This window comes from Pteropus alecto, unplaced genomic scaffold (assembly GCF_000325575.1).
Source record: "Pteropus alecto unplaced genomic scaffold, ASM32557v1 scaffold5, whole genome shotgun sequence".
Lineage (NCBI taxonomy): Eukaryota > Metazoa > Chordata > Mammalia > Chiroptera > Pteropodidae > Pteropus > Pteropus alecto.
In genome coordinates, this window is record NW_006441953.1 from 9,917,128 (window position 1) to 9,936,178 (window position 19,051).

The 19,051-nt window shown below is 44.7% G+C and overlaps 1 protein-coding gene across 4 annotated transcripts in view; it reads right to left on the bottom strand.

The window, feature by feature from the left end:
* The window catches only part of TBC1D1 (TBC1 domain family member 1), a 203,471-nt gene that overhangs the window by 55,004 nt on the left and 129,416 nt on the right, over window positions 1-19,051 (bottom strand). For all 4 annotated transcript variants that reach the window (XM_006918936.3, XM_025051767.1, XM_006918937.3 and 1 more), the window contains one exon: window positions 18,540-18,679. In XM_006918936.3, coding sequence (XP_006918998.1) covers window positions 18,540-18,679 — 140 coding nt within the window. The remainder of the gene's footprint in view (window positions 1-18,539; window positions 18,680-19,051) is intronic.

A 19,051-nucleotide genomic window follows, 5' to 3' on the forward strand; every position in this document is an offset into this window, starting at 1 on the left:
TTGCAGCTGCAGCTTTTCAATTCAGATCCTTGAACTTTGCCACATCAAAACCCGGCACTTCCCATCCCTTCTTAATCCTTTGGTACTTGTTATGTGCCTCCCTTACTACACTCTCATGCACCGTTATTTAGCATTAAATCTGCTTTCAGCCCAATTCCTAGGTACAGTGCTTTGCGTGCAACTGTGCATCAGAATATTTGTGTACTGAATAACACGATGCATCTCCCTCATCGTCCACGGGCACGGATCATATCTTGAATGTAAATTTTGGACTGTCATTAAAAACTATTTTAGAGTACCTTGATGATGGGATGATAAAGACAGAGGCAGAGAAAGAACCACCGAGAGGCAGAAGGAACAGTTGCTGTGGCCATGGAGGAATAAAGGTGGGTGCGATAGCCTCAGGGAGTGGGAAGGAAGGGGTATGAGGCACGGGGCAAGAGGGGACCTGCAGAGACAGGACTCAAGAGAGCCTCCTACACAGCCCAATCTCGAGGAGTGAAATGATAAAACAACAGCACGAAATGGCAATTTTCAAGAAATGAAGCCCTTTTTTGTTCCTCTCCGGCCCAGGCGAGGGTTTTCAGATATGCTGACTGACTTTATATTTTCTACTTGAAAAAAGTAACGTATTAACTGATTGCAGAGAAACTGGAAACAGTAAAAATGGGGGGGAGGGGGGGAGGAAGAAAGTTACCTCCCAAAGATAAGTGCTCTTAATATTTTCATTTATTTCCCCCAGGTCTTCTCTTGGATTTTCACTGAACTTATAAATGTACCTTCCGTCCCTATTCTGGGTTTCCATCAGCATCGCGCCATGTCATCTCCTCCGTCCACACCACCCTTCCGAAACGTCAGAAGCGGGCGCAGAGCCTGAAGCACACCCAAGGAGGTGCAGGACCAGCGGAGTCATCATCGCCCTGGCCCCACAGAAAGGGGTCAGGTAGCACGGGCACACACAGGACTCATCTCCAGAGGGGAGCACTTGAAGCTATTAAACCAGAAATACACAGTCCTATCATTCCCAGAGGCGAGTGGGGGAGACCTTCGGTGGGAACTGCTGGGGAAGGAATGGGGAGCAGATGTGGTTAAGGGGCTCGGGGAGAGGATACTGTGGGGAGTGTAAGAAAGAAATGTGTAGCCAAGGAAAAAATTCCAAGGGAGAGAGGGAGGAAAGGTCCCAAAGGCACAAACAGGTGATCTGCAAAGGCAGCAAGCAAACCTTGGGGAGTCTGATTGGAACGACAGTGCTACAGCGAGAACGCAGACTTAGCCGCTGACAAGGGGATGAACTAACTGCTAGAAGCCCGGGTAATAAACCCTCCCTCCAGCTGCGTGTGCATCTGTGACTAAAAACTCTAACCCCACCCGTCCCATTACACAATGCTTATCTGGATATGATCTAAGCTTGAAATCCATGAAAGGAAGCCCATGACTTAAAAGTTAGGAAATACTTTTGTGCTCTGCGGGGGAGAGGAGATGGGGAAGTCCACGCTATGAAACAAGAAGTTTAAAATAGTGGACTCAATTCTTATCCCAACTCAACACAATGCTCATTGGGTTATATGTGGCAACGTGACCTTTCCACCTGGAAAGCCCCAGCCTTCCTGCTTTCCTTATAAATGCCCATATTCTGAAGGAAATAACCTGGGAAGCAGCATTCTTTTTAGGCATCCGTGACTGTTAGACAGTTGGGAAACTTGGGTTTTAGCTGTGATAAGTTTTGGGCTTTGATGTTTTCAACTAAAATGGAAATAAACTACATGGTCATTGAGATGGCGGCTTCCAGCCTTCATTTAAAACCTTGACAGATTTCAAATACTTAAATTTAATCTGGTTTGTGAGTGAAAATGAACAGGTCAAATTCAAATGTTCTTTGAAAATGTTTTTGTGGTAAGAAAATTTCTTAAACATTCTCATTGTTTACTTCATCCCCCCACCCAAAAATAAAAACCTCATTAAAGAGGTGATGGTTCCTTTTGAAGTCTCCAGTGACCATAACTGAAGATGGCATATCCAGTGCACAGAGAGGTGTCGTGTGTGCACAGGACAAAACAAAGAGGGGAGAAAGTGGCTACTCTGACTGATCTGGTACAGACTTATACATCTGCCGCTCCAAAGGAGGTACGGGACACAACTCAGAAAACCAAGCACCACACACTCTGCTTAAAAGTGGCGTCTTAAACTCCAAGGACAGTCAGCACTGGAGAAGACTGACACCCTGGAGCCTGACCATTGTGTGCTTAGTCGCCAGCTCTCACCTGACTGACTGCATCTGTCAACCTCTGAGACACCCTGAAAATGGCACACTGTCTAACGTTTTGCTGGGATGGTTTTAAAGACTGAAACATCTACGACTGATTTCTTTACAGTGATTCTCGGTCTTTTGTCACTGTCCATCAAGAGAGTTTGAAAAGAGACTCTCCCATGTCTTGGCTGTCAGCACACTTGGCCAAGGATTTGTCCACCTCTGAATTAGAGAACAGGGCTGCTCTGTGAGGTGAGCCTGTCGCCAGGGGTGTGCACCTGGGGTGGAGCAGAGCATCAAGCTGCCGCCTAGGGACCCAGGTTTTCTTTGGCTGTGACTTCGGGCGATGCTGTGCACACTGCCAAAAAGCTGAATGCAATGTGCAAACCACACACAGCATGCTGCCCGGGGGGCCAACTCACTCTGCAACGTGAGTGTCCTCCATATGCTGGAGTCTCTGATTACCTACGAGCATACTTTTGCTTGTCCTAAAAGTCTGGTGACTTTACAAGAGGAGGTGGGGTGGGGGGTGGAATTAAAGAATGGCTGCCACTTATGGAGGGAACTGAGAAGCCGGCTAGTTTTATTTCCTTGAAACCCTATTAGGACTGGGCTGCCTGCACTCTCTCACAAAGCACTATCTTGTATTTCCTGGGTGCTTCCTTACCGTGGCCCCACGTCCTTAACTCCATGAGGTACGCCCATGCGACAGCTGAGGATTCTGTGACGACTGCCACTGATCAAGCAGCTCAGAGATGGAGGAGCCAGGGTCGAACCCTGGACCACTCTGATTTAAAACTCCATAGTCTTTGACTCAATAACAAAAAAAAACACAAATAACTCGATTAAAAAACAGGCAAAGGATCTGAACAGACATTTCTCCAAAGATGATATACAAATGGCCAACAAGCATATGAAAAGATGTTCAATATCACCACTCATTAGGGAAATGCAAATCAAAAGTAAAATGAGATACCACCACCTCACACTCATTAGAATAACCACCATCAAAAAAAAAAAAAAAAAAAAAAACACCAAAAAAACAGAAAACAACAAGTATTGGTGAGGATGCAGAGAAACTGAAATCTTGGGCACCATTGGTGGGAATCTAAAATGGTGCAGCTGCTATGGAAAACAGTATGATAGTTCCTGAAAAAATTAAGAATAGAATCACCATATGCTCCAGCATTTCTACTTCTAGGTATATATCCAAAGAATTGAAAGCATCATTATTTACAATACCCTAAGGTGGAAGCACATTAAATATTTACTGACAGATGAATGGATAAACAAAATGTAGTATATACGTAGAATGGAATATCATTCAGCCTTAAAAAGGAAGGGAATCCTGTCACATGCTACAGGAAGGATGAACACTGAGTACATTATGCTAAGTGAAATGAGCCAGTCACAGAAAGTCCAATACTGTATGATTCCACTTATACGAGCTATCTAAAGTAGTCAAACTCACTGAAACAGAAAGCAGAATGGTGGCTGCCAGGGTTAGGTGGAAAGAGGGAAAAGAGAGTTACTGGTTAATGGGTACAGAGTTTCAGTTTTGTAAGATTTTAAAAGTTCTGCAGACCCATTGCACAACAAAGTGAACATACTTAATACTACTGAACTATATACTTAAAAATAGTTAACATGGTACATTTTATGCATTTTTTACCACAATTAAAATTTTTTTTCAAAATCCATACTTTTAACCGGGATGCTACACTGACTCTCCAGTCACTCATGTCTTTCTGAAATTATACATGCTCCCTTTTCCCTCAAGTATCCAGCAGCCATTTGCAGAAATAGTCGTAACAATGGGAGTTACCAACTAGCACTGAGTTTCACTCTATTTTGCCTCATGATATGCCAAGAAAACAAAGGACCAGAGGCTGGAATGAGGCAGTGGAAAAAAAGCTCACAGGACCCATTTGTAAAACTTGGCAACTCGGAAAAGGTGTGCTAGGAAAGAGTCTTGATGTAAATGAAGATCTGAGATTCCAGGATATCCTCCCAAAGGTCACACCAATTCAAAAATGAAATCAGAACATTCCTGACCCCTGTCTCTCTGCCATCCGGACAAGTGTCCCTTCCTGAGTCTGGGAGGGCTTCCCAGGGCACAAGCTTTTGCCTCATTTGGGCCCAGGCTCTCATTCATTATGCGATACTGCCTCTCGTGGAAGGAGGCAATTACTGCCAGTCTCGTTTTACAAAAGAAGGAACTAAGGTCAGGGAGCAGGCCCAACGTCCTAGGGATGGGAAGCAAGAGTGGCACCCGGAGCCCAGACCCAGCCACCTCCGGGGTGCTAACCAGACTGCTCTGTGGTCGGCCACCACCGGGGTGCTGACCCTGGGTGCTGGCCCTGGACACTATCCCTTAACACCACGCAGACAAAGCCTCAGGTAAGTACTGTGGTCGCTGAGCCTCAGTCTTCTCATCTGTAAAGTGAGGCATAGGGTCAAGAATCACTGTTCTTTCTAACATGAAAAGCTCCAAACGACCTAAGTTATCAACAGTAACAGGGATAATTCATTGAGATTCAGGGTATCATAACAGGAGTATTGAACAGAAGCATTTAAGTGAACAAAAGACCTTTTTACCTCAGATGAAAACCAACACAGACACCATGCCAGACTATGGAGACAGAACTACACCATTCCAGAAAGAATGGAGTAGCAAAAGGATCATAATGAAACCATTTATGACCCACAGCAGGTAAGACGATTACAGATCACAGTCAATGGAGCTGTGACAGGTTGAGGGCGGGAGGGCCAGGGAATTTGGCAGCAAACTGGAGTTTATAGTAATACAGGGTGACCAGAGAAGGCAAGAGACAAAAGCCCTCCACTGAGAGTCGGGCGATTACACCCCTAGAAGCAGACACCGGGATATGTGTGCTTTTCTCATATCGCCGATGTTGCTTCTTCAGAAACCACACAACACTGTATCATCAGGAACCTTAAAATGACTTCAACCATGGAGTTGAAACTTTCACAGACTATGTCAATTTAGAAATAGAACATACTGATTTGGATTGATTACGATTTCAAAAGAAGTTTTTAGTTGTAGCAGAGCAATCAGAGAAGACGGTACGTGGTGTCTTTGGTGCTACCAGATATAGAGAAAGCGATTCCGTGGGCTTTTATATTTCTTAATTGTAACTTTTATAGTTAAAAAAAAAAATCAACTCCCAAAGTATTCTCTGAAACCATAAACATAATGTACTGAATTTTATTTCTGCTGAAACCAGAGAAATTTGAACTCGCAGTGAGCACTAGGGAACAAAATGAGGCTCTTTCCTGGGGCAGGTGAGGAGATGGCACATGGCCCTTGGGCGCAGAGACATATAAGGTGGATGGCTATGGTGGTGGGAGGAACAAGAACAAGGAAAGCCCTTCAAAAGAGGGCCATGGACGTCTAACTTTTGGGTTTGATTTCTGCAAATTAAGGCCATTGCTACTATCAAGATTTGTGGCAGAAATGTGTTTCCATTTTAACTTTCCATAACACCAAATATATTTCAAATGAGTCTTTCTTAGTTAAAAATTATTTTTTCCTACTGTCAAAGTATTACTACATTATAAAACCAAAATGAAGAAAAGGGGAAAATATCACCTGTCACCACACCTCCCAACTTCCATAGAATAGCAATGTTTCCTTTGTATTTTTTCTCCACGTATATGTCTCCATGTATATTTTTTTCCATAACATAATCTGAGTAGTCACAATAAAATATCCATATTTGGTTAGTATTCCAAAACCTTTCCAAAATCTACCCCTGTATCCAATAGGCACCAAGCACCCTCTAAGAATCAAAAACCCTGTGACAGGTCCTAGAATCGTCACAAGACAGTGTCCCTGCCTTTGCTGAGCTTACTCTGTGTTTTAGGAATGTGTCCCTAATGCTTGCAGTGGCTGGGCACACTGAAGTGGCTGCGGGAGTGCATGGGGCCTCTCTCTCCAAGGTCAGCTCACTACATACCACAAGTCTAAGGTCCCTGGCGAGCCCAGCAATGGCTCAACAGTCTTTCCTCCAGGATACCTTGACTTCTGGCTGCTGAGCTGTGTGACAACTATTTTGCTCTAAGAATCTCAAATTCTTTCCTAGTGAGTAAATATATTAATCGAACTTCTTTCCTAGTGGAGGAATCTTTGTCAGAAGGTCAGTCAGCTTATAGCCAAGTATTTCTGGTAATAACAGATTTACACACTTGCCCCCACACAATTTCACCTGCTTTTGGATAACCATTAACTTAAAAAGCTAATGAGCCCCAATACTTTTGTTAGCCCTATTCCCCGCCTCCCCTCAGCCCAGATAACATCCTGCGTGGGTCCCTGCTGCCGTACTGGTACCACGCTTCTCTCACCCCTCCCTGGATGGGCTACCATGGGCTGAGCCAATCAGCTCTCAAAAAAACTGGAATAAAACCAGACTAGCAGTCAGATAACTGGACGCCTCTGGAGCTAAGGGGTCAAACAGGCTTGGGGACTGGCATGAGCACACACCGTGACGAGCAAGCTGGGAAAGGTGGTGTATAGAATAAAAAAGAGACCAGAAGAAAAAAGAATTACATGGTCCCAAAGAGAGGGAGACTTCCTTGGCTCCTGACAACCTCCTAGTTTCCAGCTCTTACCCTTATCTTGATTTCTATAAGCCGCCTCCTGATTAAGCTGCTTGAGTCGCTTTGTTTCTTACAAGTTAAACATCACTGACTAAGAGAGCCTCACACTGACCTGCTTCCTGAGCATTCTCTGCGCACCACCTACGCACACTGGGCATCTGCGGATAAACAACTTCCTCTCAATAGAATGGAAACTGGTTGAATGGGCGTGAAGAGAACATAATTAGGGAAAACAAACAGGTTGGCGACACTCACTCGGGGCTGGTTTGATGGAAAGGGAAGTGAACGTGGGTATGACAACCAAGACTCTCATCCGTTCGACCACGAACTGCCTGTGTGACCTTAAGTGGGTCCCTTTCCCTCTCTGAGTGTCAGTTTCTTCATTGGTACAACAAGGAATTTGGGACAGATGACTTTCAAAGTCTCCACTTGCTTTCAGGATTCCTTGAAAGCAGTGGACTCAACACCTCCTATATATTCAGTAACAATGTTTTTTAAAAACTATGTGGGTTGTGGAAAATCTTGCCTATGCCCAAAGTTTACCACTTCAGTTAGGAGACGATGCAACACAAGCGCCTTGTGGTTGAGTGACAGAGTCACTCAAGGCTAAGGGAGACCTCTAAGAGGTCCTCATCTCGAACAGCACGTCCAAGAGAAATTTCTGGGATGAGAGAAATGCTCCAGAACTGTGCTCTCCAATACAGTGGCCACTAGCCACGTGCGGTTCTTGAGCACCTGAGATGGGGCTAGTGTGAGGAACTAAAGTTCTCGTCGTTTTAAGTGTAATTAGTTTACGTTTAAGTTTAAATAGCTATATGTGGCTAGTGGCCACTGTATTGACAACACAGATCTAGAGGCTGAGACGAATGACCCTAAGACAAAGTAAACGGCTCTCTAACAGGGACAAACAAAAACCCTTAAGGAACTTCAGGAAGGGAGAGGCGACTATGCCCGAGGAGAAAGAGTGACATCCGAAGCCCCCTGAAAGGGTACATCTGTCGGTGTCTGTCAAAGTACGTGCGCAGATGCCGAGGAGAGGAGGTGAGCGGCTTTCTGGGCGAAGGAAACCATCCATGCAAACCCCTGGCCGCGGGGAGAGAGAGCGCTCCGGAGGGCAGGCACTCTGACCGCGCGGTGCTACAATCCCTCGGCTTGCTCCCCCATATCCCTCCTCCCTGCATCCTTACAACTAGGGATATTGCACAAGGTGACAATGTGCTCAGCCCAACATCAGCGTCTCCCAGCCTCCCTTGTAGCTACGAGTGGCCAGATGACAGAGTTCCAGGTGAGACCGAGGGGAACTCTGCTGAGGGTTTCTGCAACAGCTTTGCTCTCTGGATATAGAGGGGTCACCCTTTCTTCCTCATCGCTTCCTTCTTTGTTCTGACTGAAATTTGAGAGGAAGCTTAAGGTGGTGTAGCCATCTTGTGGCCATGAAGCATGCAAGATGATGAAACAGAAAAAATAGAAGGGGTTTGGCCCACTGGTGGCATCATGGGGCCACTGAATCAGCCTTACCTTGCTCTACCATCATCCAGACTTCTTATGTAAGAAAAATTAATCCCTCTTTGCTTATACCAGTGTAGTGAGATTTTTGATACATTCAGTTAGACACAACCTCTCAATAATGTCAAACCTGGTACCTGGAGGTAAAGGGCCGACAAATGTGGAATTGGCAACGCAGAGAAAATTAAGCAATGAGAAATGAGGAAGAACCTCCAACAGATAAACGGACATCTGGCAACTTGGTTATATGCTGGTAAAACATTGGTCTTGCCTGCTGTACACTGGGACATACAACAGGTGCGGCTGAGACTGCAGTGTTGGAAATGATGGAAGAAAACTTCCAGAATGTGGTGCACATTGGTTTCTGTAAGGGAGAATGACGACTCAAACTACACCAGCCATTTTGCAAGCAGAGACAGAAACAAATACCGCTATGTTACGGCACGCATCCCACCTATGATCTCTAATCTAAGTCCCACAGTTTGAAGCCTTCCATGGCTGTCAACTGTTTCATTAGCCACCCTGCCCCCACTAACATAAGCCTTGGCAGGAGATAAGGCTGGTGCCAATAGGAAAAAGAAAAATTTCCCCTTAGTAACTGTTCAGGGAAGATGATATTGCAAAAACAAATCCCCCGAAAGCCGAATCCACAGAGGTAAGACTATAACCTCCTCATCATGGGAACTGTCCTGCATTGAAAGTTCTCTAGCTAGCACACCTGGACAGGAAATGAACCGCAATACTTCAACTTTCTGTGGAAAACCTATTACTATTCTCTCAAGTGGAAAATGCATAGTTTGGTACTATAAATTATTTCAGAATTGTATCAGACCATAATTACAGTGTTCCTATTTTGGTAAATGTGTATAATCTTGTTAGTACTCATTCTGCAAACATTTTCATTTATATGAAAGTAATAAATTTACTTGGAAGAAAATCCATTTACAAAAAATTCCATGCAGTTTAATGCATCCCTTGGCTTTATCCCAGAATTTTACAAAAATCCTGAGTTGGGCTAGTAGGCCAACAGCTGTAATTTGGGGGGCTGCTAGTTTATGTCTGGGGAGAAACACACAGTTTTGCCACCTCCGGGAGATATACATTCATCCATTTAAATAAATGAAATGAACAGAAACCATTATGCTAGGAAAATTCTGTTTTTTAAAATTAGGATTGCCAATAAATAATGCCTAAAATGTGCACTATATTAGCAAGAGCTAACAGTTAATTCCAGGATACTTCCAACGTAAAAACTGCTCTTTGATGCAGCCTATCACTACACAAACACTAACTTAAGTGCATAAACCAGTCAAACCTTAATAATTTATTTCTAAAACTGTCAACAGTTCATTACTGTCACTAACAGACTGGATTTAGAATCTAACCAAATTGTAGCTATGTGAACGAAGTGCTGTGGGAACCATGGCACATTGTTCAATATTTCTAGCCTCATCTCTAAACTAATGGGCAGTAGTACCTACCACACAGAGTGCAAAGTGAGAATTATCATCTAACTGTGTAAAAGTGCAAACACTAAATGCTTAATACATGAGAAAGATAATTACAGTGACTACTTTTAATATCTGATTAGTTTTGTTGCAAAGAAAATAGGATTTGTTGGCTGTTTCACAATCTGCCGGAGAACAAATTTCTAATTTTCAATCTGTTTATTTTACTCACAACCACTCAGGGCCTTGTTTTGGCTGTAGTTTAAATCAGAGTAGGATGTACCCATGCCTAACAGCAGCTGCAGTATCAGAAATTCAAAGGACCTCAAAGTGCAATCTTCAAAACTGCAGTGTCAGCATCACCTGGAAACTCCGTAAGAAGTGAAAATTCTCAGGCTCCACTAAGAGAATTCCATCTCCACATTGAGAAACTTCAAGGGTGAGGCCCAGCAATTTGTGCTTCCCCAAGTTCTCCAAGGGATTGTGGGCATATTCAGTTGGAGAACGGCTGAAAGAAACATGGCCCTGTGACCACCCCCAGAGATAGGGACAGCTGTGCGAGCCCTGAGGGTGGCTCCCTTCACCCCTTACCTACCCAGGCACTTTTGAGGGCAAGAGAGAGCCTCCTGCACCCTCCCCCTCAGCCTGGAGCAGAGGAAAGGCAGATGAGGCCAGCCAGCAGGGAAGCCCCGCGCTGGGGGGACTGAACCTCACCCGCTCCCACTGATCTAACCATCCTCATGGTCAGAATCACAGGCAACAATGCGAAGCACCCCAGAGAAGGGGGTTCCGTGCCAGCTCGCCATTAAAACCCTCCTTTTACACACGTCCACACAAAAACATGTACGTGAAAGCTCGTAGCAACACTAATCATAACAGCGAAGAGGCAGACACAACCCAAATGTCCATCAACTGGTAAATGGATAAACAAAAGGCGTCTGAGGTCTCTATTACACTGGAATATCAAATGACCATAAAAAGGAATGAAGCACTGATATACTCTGTATGATTAACCTTGAAAACACTGTGCCAAGTAAAAGAAACCACATACAAAGGACCACATATTGCATGACTCCATTTACACAAAATGTCCAGAATAGACACTTCTATAGAGACAGAAAGATGAGTGGTTGCCCAGGGGTGGGTAGGTGGGGGGAATGGTTATGAGAAGTGACAGCTATGGGTTTCTTTCTGGAGCGGGGACAAAAAATGGTTTAAAATTGGATTGTGGTGATGGTTGTACAACCTTGTGACTATAGAAAAAGAATTGTACACTTAAATGGGAACATTGTATAGTATATGAATTACATCTTAATATAGCTGTTTTTTAATCAAAACAAAACAAAATCCCTTCCTTTGGAGGACTCCCTTCCTCAGGGCTAATCTAACTTCCGGGCGGTGCTGTCCAGGTTGCCTGAGCAGGCTGCAGGGAGCAGCGAACAGCTGTGGGGAAGGAAGGCCAGGGAGAGGTGGCAGCGGCGAGCAAGCACCCAGGATGAAATACTTAGGGAGGCGGCATTCTCGAGGCCATGGAAGCGCAGGGGCAGGACTTGCAGGGCCCTGGAAGTGGTCACCTCCTTAAATTCTGTACCCAGGACACCTGCCTGCCTCACCCTAGTCCTGCCCTGACTTTGAGGTGGCTTCAAGTTCAGACATGTCTACAATTTTATCCTCCTGAAAATATTTTCAAACTACTACTTCAATGGCTCCATCGTGCCTACAGATCAAAGTTCAAAGGTAACAGATCAAGATCTTCCACTATGGACTTCAATCCCGCTGTGGCACAAGCTCTGGAGGGACCCCAGATGCTGGAAGTGGGGATTCACACCCCTTCTGACTTCAGGGCCTCCGGTGCCCAAGCCCTCAGCTCTTCCTACCAAATAGGTTGAGATGATGTCGTTGTATCCCCAACAACCCTTATCTCCAGCCTTTGTACCCAGTGTAGGCCCTGACTATTTAACAACCCAAAGGTTCATGAGGAAAAGCTTGATCAATGCTAAATTACAATTGTTATCAAGCACAAAAATAGCAAACCAAAGTAAAACCTTGCCATTCACTGTGGCTTCCTCAACATCTGTAATGATGTCAAGAAGCACAAAAAAGGGGAGAAAATCCAGTAGCTTCAAACTGTAGAAATCCATGGTCAGACTGCTGGCTTGCAATATTTCATCTTAAACCTGGTCTTTATCCATTACAGAAAAGCAAAGTTAGATGGAAAATAAATTTAAAACAACCTTAAAAAGCCATGTGTCTCTGGCAACTGGGGACCATTTTGTCTTCCTTATTTTGCCCACTCCCTAAAACATTATTGAAAAAGAAAGAAAAACACCTCTATTTTAGAAGGGAGCTCTCCATTCAAACAAGTTAAAAATGAACAAGGACAATACATACAGTAACAAAATAAGACCAAAAACAAAAATACAGGATAAAAAAAATAAGAAGCACATTTTCCTGGGACTAGGGCGGGCGGGGGAAGCAGTCATGAAAACACAGGGAGCAACAGTGCCACCAAGTGGTGATGGTGTCTCAAGTCACCCTCTGATGTCTAAACCAGTGGTCTCAATTGGGGCAGCAATCAGAATCCTTTGGGAGAGTTTAAAAAGAAAAAAAAAAAAAACGAGGCTCAGGCCTCATCCCCAACGGACTGACTCACTGAGGCACAGAACAGAGGGGCAGGTGCAGCCATATTTTAAACATTTCCCCAGATGACTCTGGTGCACAAGTGAAAATTGAGAACCAGGGATCAAAACAAAAGGTCATGCAGATCACTACGATGCTTATATTTTAAGTTTTACTTGGTGATACAAGTTTTACTTACCATTTACTTATAAGGTATTCTACTTACATTATCCATTAAAATTTCCTAATGATATATAAATTCTTGAAAATTTGGCTATGTACAACACAAAGAGATCAACAACAGTGTCTATATTATTCACAATAATATAAAATAGTCATTATCAAAATTAAGATTATATTCCTTAGTTTTAGTATTATTAGTATCTTAGTAATACTAGATATTAGATTCACATCTAACATCTAATCCAATAGGCTTAATCTTATCATAAATTGGCACACTAACAGTTATACTCAAAAGACGAAAATCCTTAGAACTCAAAAGACGAAAATCCTTAGAACTGAACTATTTGCTTATACAATGGGTTTCAAATCAATAAATCTTAACTATATCAGATGAGTTTTCCTTTCTTTTTTTTCTCTTTAACTAGACATGTAAAGCCTGGATATTTCTATTGTTGGTGAAGTCTATAAACGCACAATGTAATCTGAAATGCTCAAATAAAACGTATTAGACTAAGACTAAAGTTGCTCCTTGGCACACAGAGGTAAATAAAGGATCTTTCCCCCATCCCATAGTGGAGAGTTACCTAAAAAATGATTTAACAAACAAGAATTATCTTCTGTATGATATAGTAAGAAGAAAAAGTGTGGAATATTTCTCTTGCCAAGTATCTAATCAGAAGTTGATTTTCAGCACTTTTTGCAGGCCAGACAATTAAGTCGGAGCCCACAGCTAAGAAAAACATCACACGTTCCATGCCCCATGTGCCACCCAAGAGACAAACCATCCCCGGAAAAATAAAACAGCAGGAAAGAGGGAGAGCGCCCTATGCTTGGTTTCATTTGGCACATTACCTGATTTGGTAGAAAATTCAAAGATGTTAAGAAATTAGCCTCCCATCCCTGCGTACTCCAAGCCCAATGCTGATGCGGAGGGTGGGAGGGCAACTGACCAAAGGCAAGTCCATATATTAAAAGGCTCTGAAAGGTGTTGATGCTGGGCCAACAGGGAGACACATGGATGGACTGAGAACACAGGCCCAACACAGCTGCCTACGGGGAACCTCCAGTGGGAAGGAGCTGTATGACAGGAAGTCCACACGCAGGGCCACGCCCAGGGATCATGGTGCCCATCTCTGGGGCAGCCCAGGGCTGTGTGTGGTTCAGAGCATGAGCTTTGGAGTGTGAACCCACGAGCTCCAGTCCTGCCTCTGTCGCTCACTAGCTCTGTGGTTTGGGAAAAGTGATTTAAGCCCCTCCATGATTCTGCTCCCTCATCTGTGACAAGAGTGCAATAAAAATGCAGACTGTCATAAAGGTGACTGGGAATTTGAGGAAATAATTCATGTAAAGTGCTTACCACAAATAAAGGCATAATAAGTTATTATTATTATACCAATTCAGTCTTAAATGCTTTTATTCCCTCTTTTCTCTCTCTCTCATATACAAAGTACCTACAATATAATATAAAATTCAGATAGCATCTAATTTTAATAAGATAGCATAAAGGTCAGGTGCCTATTGAGAAACAGGAGAATGAAAAGAGAGTTAAGAAATCACAAACAAATATTGTTTTAAGAATCTGAGCAATTTACTTATCCTTGAAAAGCTATAAAGCCTGTGTAGACATGAGGAATCTGATGATGAAGATAATGAGTAAGTAGATGCTAGAATTTGCTACGAGGAGATAAATGCTATGGGAAAAAACTCATGATAAGATTAGGACTGTCTGCTGGTAGGAGGGGGAGGGTGCATTTGAGACAGTGGCCAGAAGGGCATCATTGAAAAGGCGATTTTAAGCGATGCTCTGAAGCAAGTGAGGCCGTCAGTCATGGGAGTACCGGGGACGAGCTGCCCATGCAGAAGGAACCGCTCATGCAAAGGCCTCAGGGTGGCGCATGTGTGGCGAGAATGAGGAGCCCCTGCAGGAATCTTTGTCAGCAAGGAAAGGTGGGTGATGTCTGGTGGTGCTCCCCAATCTCAGCACACCCGCCTGCAGATGACAGTGGGAAAACTGACAGCAGCCAAATAGTCTGGGGCCTGAAAAATCAGAGATGATTAGGAACTAAGAATGGCAGGAACAGTGTTTCAGTATTTATGCATGGCTCTGCTGTGCTCAGCACTTTTACCAATTACTTAAAGACACTGAGGGCATGGCTCGTCAACTTTACAGTTCTCTACAATGTACCTACCTGCTCACCGGAATCAAGCTTCAAAACTAGCCCAAAAGGACTGGCCAAAACGGATGCTGTAACACTTCACAGGTATGAATTGTTTGGGGGAAAAGCCTTTGGAAAGCCCTTTCTTAGCGCAGCTAGAACTGAGTCCAATTTGAAAATAGAGTTCATGGCCCAAAGGATGAGCTACCACAAGAGTCAATAACAGGAGTTAATTACTTAAAGCAGAAACGGAGCATGAAGGTGACGCTGCATTAAGGGCGCACGGAAGCCGCTGGGCGTGAGGAACAGGTGCCCGGTGAGGGCTGGAGACAGGACAGCATGCTGGGTGCAGGGTTCCCCGGGGCAGGACAGAGTGTGCTCACAGGACGGGGCTTTGCCTAGAGGGGATTCAACAGCAAAACCGTGTGAGGATGAAGGGACAATGGCCATCCGCTTTAAAGGAAGCAGCTGCTTCTACGACCCTCTGCCATCTGAAGAACAGGAACTGGAAGCCAGTGTGTTCCGTGTGGCTTCAGAGACCAAAACGGAACCAAGGGACGGAATGACAAAGAGCAGGACTCGGCTCAGTCCATGAAAGATCAATGAAAACTCGGAACTGTTCTAAAATGGGACAGGCTGATTCACACTGTCCTCCACGGCCTTACTACGTTCCTGGCCACCACGCCAAGCATTTAAAATGCATTATCGCTGCACATTATACATTTAAATACATTAAATACACTATCGCACTGCAATCGCCACAACAGCTCCCTGGGTGGTACAGCTTACCGCAGTACTGGGGCACTATTTTTAAACATCGAAACTCCACTTCTGAGTTACTGCTGTTCTGTCGTTCCAGCCACAAATCACAGTTCAGTTCTCCCGCCTGGGCTTCCCTCCGGCCCCTCCCCCACGCCCTCCCCAACCCTGCCCGCGCCCCCCACAGGGCGCTGCCCACGACCTGGGAGGGGGAGCCGTCTGCAGCGGGTGGGTCGCCCCGCCGGGGCGGGGGAAGAGCGAGGCACAGCCATCCTGCTCACGCCGGCAGTGAGAAGCCAAAACCCTGGTCACTTGGTCCAGCAGTTCCTCCGAGGGGCTCCGTGAGGCAGGAGGGTGCGAGAGAGCAGCGACCCCACGGCGCCCCCTGGGGAGGGGCTGAGGGAAGAGACGGTCGGAGCCGGGAGCACCAAAGGGACTGCCACACGGTGGGAGGTGACTTTATACTGGAAACGTTCGCTTCACTGACTTTCTAATCTTATGAATTCCGAAAGCTTTTTTTTTTAAAGTCAGTAAAAACATTAAGCTCCCTTATCTCAATCAGTATGGCAGGAGGCATAATTAATCCTGTGTCACAGGTAAGAAATGTAGATGGCCTGTTCTAGCGCCAGGCTGGCTCCCATCCTGGTTTCAGAAGGGGACCCGCCAGTCCTTCTCTGCCAGCACTTCGGTGACTTCCTCAGCCCCTTCCACGCAGAAGAGGCCAGCTTTCTGCTTTCCTACCAGTATGTGGGTGATCATAGGGGCTCTGTCAGGTGGACACTTGAGGACTCTTCTGAGCACTCTTTTGGATACCATTTTCATTGGGGTGCATGGACAACGAAAGTGCTCCGTTCTCAGGGCCCCAGAGACCACGGTGCCCAGGGTTCAGGGTTCTAGAGGGATCTGCTCACTCAGTAATCTGACCTCGGTGGCAACAACCCATTACCCCATCACATTCGTTCCAAACTTTTACCCAACTGCGTCGGCTTGCCCAGAATACACCAAAGACACCTGGCCATTGCAAATATCATAAATAAGAATGCAACTTGGAATTAAATATCCATCTCTTACAACATTCCCAGACTATGCCAGTGGAAAAGAAAAGCTTCCAAAAAGCGAATGCAGAAAGACACAAGTTATGGTGCTTTCTGCCCTTCCTCTTCCTAGCGCTCAGCCCACGGGGTGACATGCGAGCACCCTCTCTCACGCAGCCCGCAGCACACTCTGGGTTTTCCAGAGAAGCAAACCTCTGCCAGCACTGACTAATCTTCTGACCCCAGTCCTCAGACACCCACTAGGAGATGCCGGTACCCACCTGGAAACTCACCACACCCCCACATCTGGGAAGAGAGAGGCACGGGGGGGGGGGGGGCGCTGCAGAGGTCACCAACCGCTTCCGCTTCCTCAGAGGCCAGAGCTGCTTCCCAAGAGCACAGCCCCCCATCCCGCCCCCCTGCCCTTGCCCTAGCAGACCCCTGTGGCTTAGAAATTCAAGAAGGAGGGAACTGGTTCACACAACCTAGGCCACTGTTTTCTCCAACATGAAAATGAAATCTTTAAAACTAAACTTTCTAAATTGATACAAATTGAAATAACTCAATTCACTGAAACAAATTTTTTTTTTAATCTCACTGAATTTATGAGCCCAGACTTTCTAGTGCTGCTTTACACTGCTCCTGCTGGAGAACAACAGTACAGGAAGCTTAACATTGATGCTTCATTCTCAATAAAGGTAACCAAAATAACGTTATCACCTTACGTCTGACATTAACTTTACGTTATCAAAGTACTTTCACATTTATAATTTAATGTAATTCCATGAGATAGGAAGAGTCAACATTACTATAACTGTTTTACGACTAAAGGGACTAAGTGTATGTGAAGTTATGTGATTTATGTCACAAAGCTAGCTGAAGCCAGATCAGGCTCTTGTTTAATTTGGCAGCGGACTCACTTTTTAAATTAAATATTAAGGAGAATTTTGTGAAAGGAGGGAAAGGGTGAGGCAGAAGAGAGATAGAGAGAGAGAAGAAACAAGAAACTGGGGTGGAGGGTGAGGACAGTGACGGGGGAGGAGGACTGTGGGGAGGAGCCTTCCAACGCCGCCTCCTCCCCCAAGGCAAGTGCATGGAACCCAGCCTGAAGACTCTAGGATTAGCCTGTGCTGCTTCCTAAGAGATACACAAAAGTGTGTCAAGGGACGAGAGTGAATCCACACTACAATCAATTTGAGGAACTCAAGAAACCTTTTGAGGTCTACTTTTTGCTTTGCTTTTTTAAGGAAAAAAAAAGTTTTCTAATTAAAAAACATTAATGAGAATAAACATTTATTGTTGAAAGTCTGTGATATCACTGTGCAGAAAAAAAAAATTAATTTTAGAAGAACTACATTTAAACTCATTTTTTACAATACAACTCAACATAAGAAGGCCTAAAGACAGACTTCAGCATATTCTGTATTTCTTTAGGGGCACAAGAAGGATGAACAGACACAAGATAGTCCTCCTGTGACACCAGACTGAGTGACAGCAACTAACCACACACTGAGCGTTACAAGTGTGACCAGAGCACTAGGATCGGGGGTATCTCTAAAACCACACATACTAAGGTAGTATGTAAGCCTACACTTAGACTGAAGAGAAGGAACAGAGACAAGCTTGGGGACACAGTGGGAAGGGAAGGAGGGAAGTGGGGGACATCAGGCAGAGAGCCCCTCAACATACCCATGGGCAGGGTGGTGAGTGATCACAAAAGCTCAGCAGAGGCACCATTTTTAACACAAGGTGTTTGTTACAAACTGCTGAGTCCTGTTTATAGGTTCCCCTAGAATTTGAGGATATAGTTCCAGGCATTGTCATTTGAGCTTCTTACCCAGGGAACCTTAAAATCGGGGGGTAATTCTGACTTGAAATCTCATTTCAGCTCTTCTTCCACCAAATGTACTTTTGTTCTGGGTAAAACGCCGGAACCTAGCAGTGTTACTTCAGGGGTGGGCCTTACCTTCATATCTGCTGGGGGAATCGCATGCTTTCTGTGGGGTTGCCACTCGGAGGAATATCTGCTGCCTCCATGAGTGTCTTCGTGTCTTTATGGGGGTCCCACTGGCATCACCGAGATGGTTGGCTTTGGATTCAAAGTCCCTAAAATAACAAGAGAATTGATTTACGACTTGTGGGAGATATAAACAGGTATTTTAGCTTGACTTTTTGTTTTTTTAAACAAAACGCTGTATTATCAATTATCTTTGTGTAAGAAAACAGATAATCACAGAAGTTAAATCAGGCCCACAGTGGGCCAATAATCCTAAAGCATTGCTTTCTTACTGGACACTTCTCATGAAAAGATATTACATGCCCTCAATTTATTTCTATTCTAAAAGATGTTAAAAAAAAATGCTCCACAGATCATTAGCTTCCAACTGGGCCTCTCTTGGTGCCACTTCATCAAAAAGAAATTGTCTAAAGGGGGTACTTTCACCAGAGCCTCAATCTTGTCTGGTTTGTCTGTGGGAA